This window comes from Capsicum annuum, chromosome 1, assembly GCF_002878395.1.
Source record: "Capsicum annuum cultivar UCD-10X-F1 chromosome 1, UCD10Xv1.1, whole genome shotgun sequence".
NCBI classification, from domain to species: Eukaryota; Viridiplantae; Streptophyta; class Magnoliopsida; order Solanales; family Solanaceae; genus Capsicum; species Capsicum annuum.
In genome coordinates, this window is record NC_061111.1 from 241,175,918 (window position 1) to 241,187,379 (window position 11,462).

General features: G+C 27.4%; 1 protein-coding gene across 1 annotated transcript; it reads right to left on the bottom strand.

The window, feature by feature from the left end:
• Window positions 1-559: 559 nt before the first annotated feature.
• Window positions 560-10,090, bottom strand: LOC107857329 (B3 domain-containing protein REM10). Its single transcript, XM_016702231.2, has 8 exons — window positions 9,872-10,090; window positions 7,215-7,290; window positions 6,268-6,498; window positions 2,932-3,005; window positions 2,588-2,822; window positions 1,538-1,668; window positions 1,217-1,457; window positions 560-882 (listed from the first exon to the last, which is right to left on the bottom strand). Exons 1-8 carry the CDS (start codon window positions 9,935-9,937, stop codon window positions 842-844), a joined length of 1,095 nt encoding a protein of 364 aa, XP_016557717.2. The 5' UTR covers window positions 9,938-10,090; the 3' UTR covers window positions 560-841.
• Between the last annotated feature and the right edge of the window lie 1,372 nt (window positions 10,091-11,462).

The window sequence follows — 11,462 nt, forward strand, 5'->3', positions numbered from 1 at the left end:
AAGTGCTCCGAATCTCCACTTACCGTCCTCACACGAGTCTTCGTACCATCATACATATCCTGAATCGACCTAGTGTACGTCACGGGCACCCCTCTAGCCTCCAAGCACCTCCACAAATAAAACAATACAAAAAACATAAAATTATTATGTGGTTTGGCCAATTAGCCTACATATAAAATCTAATATTAAAGCATAAAACATGTTGGGAGAAATCTCCCCCTAAATAAAACTCCTAAAAAACTACATTGCGCATGTTATTGTGTTGTACGAGAAATGAGAGTCTTCTATAGAGTTCCAAAAACCTTTCCTTCAAGAAAAAAGTTTGTCAAATATGAAAAAATTTTATATTTTCTTTTAGAAAAAAGAATAAGTAATTATGGCATTACTTTTATTTTGCTTCTAAGAAAAAATAAAATTTAATTTTGGTAAAAATCAGGGCAAAAACCCTAATACACTTGTACAATTATCTATATATTTTTTTCCGCATTACCTGTCAAACTTGGTAGTTTGATAGTCTTGAGTCTTTGAACATGCTCGAGCACCATATTTGAGATTCGGTTTAATATAACATTGGATGAGCTGCATGACTAATGCTGAAAGAAAACCGTAGGTACAATACAGTTAAGATTGAACAATCAACTTCGCAATGTAAGAAATAGAAAGGTTCAATCAATTGTCAATAGAACATCTACAAATAATTTACTAAATTCATCGAATTGTTTCGAAGGATCAAAATAGTATAGTTATTGACGATCCCAAATAGGGTAATTGCAAAATCTAAAAAGGAGGGGGGATGTTCAGTTTCTTCACTGTTCCTCTTTCTTTTCCATCACAGACAGTTTTATCCTTCAGTCAACCTCTTGAATGATGCTGCATCTTTGCCTGCAAATTCAAGTACATTAGTGTATGTAATAAAGTTTATAAATAAACTGTAAGGAAGCAATGTGTTTAAAATGTTCACTATATACTGCGACATTCTTTATATTGTTGTATAATATTCTAACTCATGTAAAGCATGTAATTACTTTTTAAATTAAAGTAGTTGTCATTAGAAGAATTCAACAATAATGAGAGATGATAACACTTAATCTCCTAGATTAATGCAAAGTTCTTTCTTCCACTTATAAGTTTCTAATTTATCAAAAATACAAGAGTGAAAGTGTGTGCGTATAAAAGATTTAAGAAAATATGACATTGCTCAAATGACAAAACTTACCATGAAATTTCCATATTGGTTCATTTCCATTAGTAACAACTTCAAACAGAATGTGATCTCCCTCCTTCAAGTGGTTTGCATCGCGTATTTCATTCCATCCATTTGTAAGATACAAGTCCTTATTACTATATGAACGTAACATTACATTCCACGACCTCTGTGTTTCATCTGATCTGACAATCAAATTGCACTCCTTGAAGTTGAATAAACCATTTGCCAATGCAAATTGTTTAGGGATTAACTGAAATGACTTATTTATAATCAAATCAAACAGTGTACATCATATTTTAACCAAAAAATATTGATGTTTCTTAAACTTACCAAGGCATCCCTTGAGAGGCTATAGGGTCTTACAGTGCATACAAATTGAGAATGATCAAGAGGCTTGTGAATTGAAGTCTCTGGATGGGGAAAAGTTTTGCTTGATGACTTGATGTCGTGGTTTGGCTTGTCTGTTATATAATTAAATTTGTATACAAACTCATGTCAAGAAATAAATTAAACTATATGACAAATAGAATACTATTAAAATATGAATAGCACCTAATCATCCATGCGGCGTCTTGTTTTGGTCCCGGTAATATTTGACTAAACATATTTAATCTTTACCTAATTGAAATGTCTGCTTTCCATTTATATACTTCGGATAGGTTTAATCTGAATGATATTACCAACAAATAGGGAGTAACAGTATAAGCTTAACATAACACACTCCTAATTAAGTGGTTAAAAGAATAATATAACTCTGCTAAATTTATATTCAAATGAGAAGAAATCAGAAGTGCACAGGTCAACTAAATTGAGATTTAAATATGCTTAATTAAAAATAATCGCATGGATCAAAATCATAATTTCTCAATAATTAAGAGATTAAATTTGCTATTAATCCTTTATGAAAATTACTAGGAAATGGAAGGACAATGTTGCATAATAATTTATTTAGCAAGTTTTGTAGCAATTGTAAAACCATTGGCCATTTACATTCATAGAAAATACTTGAAAGAAAGAATATTTGAGAAACCATTGTGGACTTTTTTGTTGGATACATTTGTAACATTGCAACTTTGTGAAAGTCTCAACTATCTAGCACAAAATTATTTAATTAACTTTAATCCAAGATTCTTGAAAACTTGTCATGTTCAAGGTGTATAAAATAACTGAGTTACCATCAAGGAGTGTGGTGGTATTGTAAATCTTTCGTAGCTCCAATAAGAACTTCTGAATATAGGAAGAACTTCTGATCCCTTTTACTAAGTCATAGGCTACGCAAATTTGGATTGATTGGAGCTCCAATAAGACGAAATACCACATTGGAAACAAACAAAATGAATTAAAAATGGGGCGTTACATTGCTCAAAGGAGAAAACTTACTATGAAATTGCCATACTGATTTTTCTCCACCGGTAACAACCTCAAATGTTATGTGATCTCCCTCCTTCAAGCAATTTGCATCACGAATTTTATTCCATCCACCTCTAAGATATACGCAATTACCATATGAACGTAATATTACAGGCCACGATCTTTGTCTTTCATCTATGACAATCAAATCAAGTTTCTTGACATTGAAGAGACCATTTGCCAATGCAAATTTTTTTGGTATGTTCTGAAATGTTTTATATATATATATATATATAAAAAAAAAAAAAATCAAAATCAGACAGTGCACACACTTCACATTCAACCAAAGAGTATTGATGTTCTTTTAGACTTACCAAGACATCCATTGAGAGACAATGGGGTTTAACAGTCAATACGAAATGAGAACAAGCTTTGGGGGTAGCAGATTCTGCAAGGGGAGAAAGAATATTTATTTATAAAAATGCCCTCCACAAATATAGTGGAAAGAATACGGAAAAGGATTTAAGGGGCAATAGCGCCATTAACCATGCTAAAGCTTTAGAACTCATTACATTATTAATATCATGAATTTTTAAATTAGATATACCCACCTTAATAGCAAATATAGTGTATAACTAATACATAGGTTAAAAAAGTATACATATCTTTTTTTAAGAAGTCTTGTGATTTTGAAAGTGGCCAAAATATACCAACCTTAATAGCAAATTAAGAAAGAAATCATAATTGCCATCTCTATATGTTCCTAAATCAGGGCTCAAAATCATAATTTATTGTATTTAAACAAAATTTGTACAAAAAAATATCATCCCTACTATTTAGAATTACAAGAATAAAGTTTTATATAAAAATACCTTTATGCAGTAATTTTATAATATTGAGGAAAGGAATTCAAATTGGAAAAGAAATCAAAGCAATAAAAGTCAACGAATTGTACAAGTATTGAAAGAAAAATAGAAATTTTTTACCTAACAAACCTATGCATAAATATGATCTGCCAACGTCCCTGCATCATATATTTGAAGATTTTCTTAGGACTTTATATTTATTAACATATATTTTAGGACTTCTTTTCACTTACATAAGAAAAAAAAGACCCACCAACACTAATTTTACCTATATATTTTTTTCTCTTACCACATAATTTAGGACTCCTAAATTTTACAAGATTATAATCAATATTATAAAATTAATTAATAGTAATTGGAGGAAAAGGACAAAAAGACGATTTTGTCTAAAGGAGAAACTTTCAACGAAAGTCAAAAAGTTCGAATCACTTTTCTAAGGGTCTTCACACTTTTAATATATTATTATAGATTATAGATTATTGATATAGATAATGCAAACATAAACATATATTTTAGTTTAAGCACATATATATTTTACCACCAGAACTTTCAAGTGGTTGATCGATCGTCACTTTTGCGTTTGTCATGTAGTAACTCTTTTCCTTGTCCTTCATTAAAAGAGGATAAGAGAGATGCATCAATTTAAACCATATTTGTGGTACGATTATTTTTTTTTATATTTAAAATCTTTTCTTATTTTTAAAGTTAAATGTTTACAAAATCATTGACTACATTCTTATTACGTATTTAAAAAAAAATTAATTTGATACTTGTTAAATTTTTCTTATTCTAACGCTTTTATATTTATTTTTAAAAATTTTAAATCTTCTTAAAATCAAATTTAGTTGATTTAGAATTGTTAAACTAATGAAAAAATATAAGTTGTCATTAATTGTGATGACTTCTCATAAGGAATGTTTTTTTCATAAATATATTTAATTAATTTTAAAAAGTTAAATATTAGGAAAACTCAATGATTCTGATGACTTCTAATAAGGAAAGATTTTACCATAAATATATTTAATTAATGTTCAACTCTTAAATATTAGAAAAAAATAGTAAACAGACGATTTTGTCTAAAACAAAGACTCTTAATGAAAGACAAAAAGTTCAAACAATATTTTTAAGGCCCTTCACACTTTTAATATATGAGCTCCGTGCGTGTACTTTATTTCAATGAGTTCAATTTTATAAAATCACTTCGATGTCAATCTTTTGGCAAGAAAAAAATTGCATTTAACTAATAAATTTAGAAATCACTTTGAAGCAACTATTAGTATTTCACTAAGTTTTTAAAATATTTTTTTCTAAAAAATATTTTTAGAACAAAATTATATTCTTTAGGTTTTAAAAGTAGTAGAAGTTAAACCTCGTTCTGTTTGTTAGATTTATTTTAATCTAATCGCGCATCCTTGGACCTAAGGTATTTTCAGATACATACTTAGTTTAATGCACTATGTAACCACGGTGGCTTTCACGTTAGTTAATCTAGGACTTTATAATTAATTAATTTTTATTTAAATCTTTTTTGTTATTTAAATTAATTTTTTTATGTGTGCCTTAACATAGCAATTTCATGTAAATGATGAATACGATTAATTGAGCAGCAACTTAACAATTTAAACTCAAACTAACATGAAATTTTTCTAACCCGTAAAAAGAAAACTCAAAAATTGGCCTCATAATCCTTTGCATGATGTATTAACATACGTTATAATTTAACACATGCCCACACCTATGAAAAATTTTAATTGTTGTATTAACCAACCACATATAAATATAAATATTTTTGTTCACAAGAAAACAAATCTGAAAATCACAAATTGAAGATCCATTCAAAAAATTACAGCTCTAATTCATAAAGTTCTAAGATCAAAAATATATTCATAAACCTAGAAAATTGTTGAACTTGAAGTTGAAATAACATGACATTATGTGACGCTTACATTACAAATATTCACAAAATTTTATTACAAAGAAAATTATATAATAAAAATATTATAAGATTAAATATGCTTTAGTCAAGTGACCTACACATATCAAAAAACTAATATTACAAACATAAAACTTAGAGAGAATAATGTCTCCAAAACAGAATTCTTTACTTGTGGATGCTACTGTATTATTTGTAGAAACAAAGAATCCTCAATTTATAGAAGTCCAAATTTTTTTCCTCCAAAAAAGGATTAATTAAATATGAAAAAATATTCTTTTAAAAAAATATTTTTCATAAGATTAAAACTTTAATTATGGTAGAAAATTTGAGCAAATCCTAATAAAAAGGAAAAACTCTTAAACTTGAAAAAAAAAAAAAAAAAAACGTGATCATTAATATTTATTAAAAATCAAAAAAAAATTTAAAACTTTCCTTGATTAGAAAATCCATAAACTCCAAAAATAAATATTTTTAAAGTACGATTAATTAATATGATTTTGAAAATAACTCAAGAAGAGTAATATTTTAAATTTACCATATATTTTGCCTTTTCAATGGTTTCTTTAAATTTTTAATAATAAATTAATAATTAAAAGAAATAGGTGAAAAGATAATTTTGTCTATTATGAAGTTTTTTAATGAAAGGCAAAAAGGTCAAATCACTTTTCTAAAAGTCTTCACACTTTTAATATATATATATATATATATATATATATATATATATATAAAACTCTATTAATGACATTGATTTATTTTTTATTAAATGACAAGTAATGTTAAACTAAATGTAAAAGCGAACCACGATATAATATGGATTGACTAGAGCAGTTACTTACTAAACAAATACAACTGGATTACATTTTAGATAGACGGTCCTTAAACAACAAAAAATGTGCCAAAAAATATACCTTTAGATTCAAATTTCTGGGAAATCTCTTCAACATTTTGTGCCTTTAGTTCTTCTTCTTCATATTCTCTCTCACATTCTTGATATAAATCAAATATGGAAACTTTAAAATCCATATTTTCTTCATGTTTGAATACCAAAATATCTCCCAACTGCAAATCATGTTGCTCTACAAATTTTTCCCAATCGCTTTCGAACAGTCCGTTGTTCACTTTCACTTGCCACTTTTTATCTATAGTTGCATAGTCATATAGCACAAACAATATTTAGTTATAAGACAAATTATGTACACATCAAAATTATTTTTTATCGATATTTGCTCCATCCTAGTCTACTTATTCTCCATAGTGAAATAATAATTTTCTTTTTACTTATCCATTTTAATAAAATCGAAAAAGATTTATTATTTTATTTCACTAATTTCGTTGTTATTAAGTAACTACAGAGAGTACTAGTAGGTTTTAATGCGTATTACGATGTATATATACATATATATCTTGCATTGATTGATTTAATATACACATCAACTGTAACACTAATAGATCTCTAATTTTGGTTTCCAAAACAGTCAAGAGGGAAGTGTAATAAAACAATCTCATTATAACTGGATTCTTATTAAAGGAAATGGATAAATAAAAACGAATGGAGGAGGTATATACTCCTTTCCATGCACATTTGACTTATGCATTTTTTTTAAAAAGTATTATTAAAATGGTAAATTTTTGTACCATTTTTGAATATAATATATTTAATATTTTGAGAAATTACTATAATTAATAATAAATGTAAACTAGAAATTAAGTGATAAATTATTTTTTAAGTTTTTAAATTAAAAAAAAATATATATATTTATTTTTAGTATAATAAACAAGTAAAGTAAAAAAATAAAATAAAGGAGTATCGAATTTTGAATATTCTTTATAAAAATCCCAACTTGCTGCTCCTTACCTGCCCTTTTCAATATTGCATGTTCGTAGTGATTGTGTCTCTTCATATACTTTATCAAGAAACTTCTAGGAATTTTCTGCAGCATTAACAAAAAATATGTATAAATTAAAGAGATAATACATAATTACACACTTTGACTATAATACATAATTACACCTCCTTTGAACAATTTTGAAATAGTAAATATAACATTTCTTGTTCAACCTTAGTTATAATAAAATAACATACCAATTATTATCATTCACAAGTCAAATTTATTTAATTTTACATTTTCATACATGGTTTTCCTCTTTTTAAGATAACTTTTCGATATTTTCCTTCATGCTTCGTCAAATCAGTACTCCTTCAGTCATTCATTCATTCAATATTGATCTGTCATGTTTTTTTTTTATTTCTCAAGGTATTCCTACGGCCGGCAGTCGTGAGACTAATCCTTCGTTCCTCGATTAGCGCATTTTACGGTAGAAAACTGGCCAAAGAATTTACTGTCAATATTGATCTGTCATGTTAATAATAAGGGATATAGCAAAAATACGGGTTTTGTTTCTGTTAGGTGTCGAATGCTTTTATCTTGATCACCAAAATGCTTTCTCAGCAATCTTTTCGATCTCATCCTGAAGTTAATGTACTATCCTCTACTAACCCACCCCATTCATTACTATAGATTTTAACTCTTTCATGACCATGATTAGTATAGATAATAACTTTACAAACATAACTTTTGAGGAACCTCAAGGTCCTGTTATATTACATGTAAGTGTGCTTGACGACGCATATATTTACTTACTAACGTCGTAGCATAGGCAACTTACTTCATTTATTTTCTTTTTCTTTTTCTTTTTCACATTTTCTTCATCTCTCCTCCTTTATTCTTCTTTCCCTAACCCCAACCCTTGGCTCCTCGCCGTCGACCCCATCCCCTTTGCTCTGTGTCCTCAACGAAGCCACCTTTATTTCATTTTGTTTTTACCTCCTAATAAGCTCTAGCCCTCTATTAACATAGCCAAGGCTAAATTATCACCAGTAATGATGGGATTACAACTCGTAAAATAGAGCTTTGTAATTCTTATCAACCAAAAAAGAATAAATAATTACTCCAAAAATATTTTTTTAAAAAAAAAAAAAAAACCGAAAAACAATCACGCATTAAAGGAATAGTCTCAAGGAAGATACAATATAGCAATTTACTAATGAAATTAATATCCAGGGGACCTGTAGCCCAACGCTAATAAATAATGGTGCACTTCAAACTTGCAGTAGATTCGGTTCATTTTACTGGTCATATTATATCTTACAAGTTTAATAAGAAAATGTTTTCTCCGTTCTATTTTATTTTATCCTAAATAAGAAAATTTTAGTTATGGGTGCATTTTACTAAATTAACTTTTTTATTGATGTTTTAATTTGAAACTCTAAATTTAACTATTATTATATGTTGTTTTTAAATAAAGGGTCGAAGGGAAAAAAAATTAAAAAAATTGTATTAATTTCATAAATTGAATAAATAATTTAAAACAATTATTTTTAGTCTAAGGACCTAGTAGGATGGAATGAAGGGAGTATTTAAAACGTCTCCATTCCTTTTAAATTTGGTGTGGATTCAAACTACTTCCTCATTACTTAGAAGTCACAATTTGCACCCTCACTAATTTTTGTTATGAAAATTTAAATTTAACTAGTAACAGTAACCCAATAAATTATCCTTGTCAATTTGTTTTAGATAAATTTGACTATTTCAATAAATTTAGGAAATGACTACTTAATACCTTTCTATAGTTCATATTAAGTGAATTGTTAGAGAATTTTTTTATAGTTCAAAATAAATAAATTTTTCAAAATCCAAGAGAGTTCCATATTTATCCTTTTAATGAGATTCTTAATTATTTTATATTTTCTAGGAGAATAATTTAGGACTAATCAAAAGCGTAAGTAATGAAAAACAATCTTTAATTTATGACTTTAATATTTTTTCTTAAATCATGTGTTATATCCCGGCAATTCACTTAAGATTGACTAGAGGAAGTGAATTAAGAAATAATTAATTTTTTTCTTCATTTACTTAAATAAATAAGTAAAGAAAAATATATTCTCAATATACGAGAATAATAGTGACTATAAGAATATTCATATAGAGTTACAGACTACGATTCTTGAATACTGCGATATATAAACTTACTGTATTATTTTTGTACAGGTTTAGTTTAATAAAAAAGAATCTGATCAAGCTCCAAACAAATATGAGAAAATGATTAGTGTGTGATAAGATTATTACGAAGATGTGATAGAAACTTGCCAAAACCAAGTAATAGGTAGTATACATCACATAACATATCCAATGCAATCCTAAAAATAACATCGGAGATAGTTTAAAGGATGGAAAGATTATTTTTTTAGATAAATTCTCAACTCAAAATAAGAAAAACTAAAACAAAACAAATGAACAAATAAATAGTAAATCTTCTAAAATTAGGGTAAGAAGACTAGCTATTATATATGGAAGAAAAAGTACTCTATAAAATGGAAAGAAACACTCGAGTGAAAATCAAGTTTAGAAGAATAGTAGTGATAGTTATATTTACTAACAAGTTATATTTACTATAACATATAGACATTTCATAGACATAAAGTGAAGATGTTAATTGAAAGTGTTTACTTACAATTCCTTGCTTGAAACCAGGGCGCATGGGTTTAAGAAAGTGAGGTTTCTTTGGAGTGATTTTCATTGTGGTTAAGAGATATTAGTTTTAAGAGTATAGAAAAGAATGATCTTTCATAAGCCTAAGAATGCCCTATTTAACCGCTTCAAAAGTCAGACAAGTTTAAGGGTGTGTTTGTTTTCTATTTTCCATGGTAATTAAATTATTTTTTCATATAAAATGTGATAGATTAAACTAGGGGAGGGGGGAGTGAGTAAAAGCAAATGTGAATTCAGTTGAAGTTTATAAGTTTCTATAATAACTTCAAATCAATATATATAATAATAACAGGATTCATATAATCACGATCAAATATTGTGGACATTTAGGAAGCTTCTGAACACATGATACATCATAGTTATCAGATTTATAGGAATCTGTAATTGAAATTATGGTTCCGGCCCCGTTAGGAAGATGGAAACCATTAAAAATGCACGGGAGAGTTTCGAAAAAATGATTTTACTCCTTGTGCTAAGAAAATTATTTTTCAGAAATTAAAGAAAATGTGTTGCTCTTATGAATTACTCCTTCCGTCTCAAATTATCCGTCCGAAATTTTCTAATTTGATTTCTCATTTTACTTATTTTTTTTCATTAATCAAGAAGAGACAAATTTTTTTCATGTTTTACCCTTTGCATTAATTATTTTTTCTTCAAATTAAAATGTAAAAATTATTTAATTGGGGTACTATGATAAACTAGGTATATTATTAATTATTTTTCTTAATTAATGTACCATCTCAATTTGAGACGAAAGAAGTATTATTTTTATTTTAAATCAACTATAAATGGGAAAACTATAAAAACAAACACATCCTAAGTGGAGTATTTAATATACAGATTGGGAAATTGAACGTTCACACTTTAATTCCCAACTTGAGGGGATGCAAAAAGCTTGTAACGGTTGAAGTGGCTACTAATGACTCGAGAAAATGACAAGAATGGTCTCTTATGTTTGGGGAAGGCTTAAAATATTTTTTTTCGTTTCAAATTATTACTGGTGTTTTTCTTTTTCACACTTTTTAGGAAATTAGTTTAGGTGTACGCGTCTCGTGTGTGTACCTCACTCTATCGAATTTAAATGTTATACTAAATAAGATATTTGTTTAAATAATAATGATCAATACAATAATTAAATTTAACATCTTTTGGAGAATATAATTAATTAAACCTAACTTTTATAAAAAAAAATTATCAAAGCTGATCGACATTCATCTACCACCTATAAACTGTAACAAAAAAATACGATGATAGAGACATCAAAACAATATAATTAAATCTAACTTTTACACAAAAAAATTCTTAAAGTCATCTGACACTCATCTACCACCTGTAAACTATAACAAAATGATACGATAATAGAGATATCAAAATAATACAACTAAACTTAACATTAACACAAAACAAATTCTCAAAATAGAGATATAAAAACATTACAATTAAACCTAATCTTTACCTTAAAAAATTCCTCAAAGTCGACCGACATTCATCTACCACCTGTAAATTTATTTACGACCTGTAAACTATAACAAAATAATACAATAGTGATCATA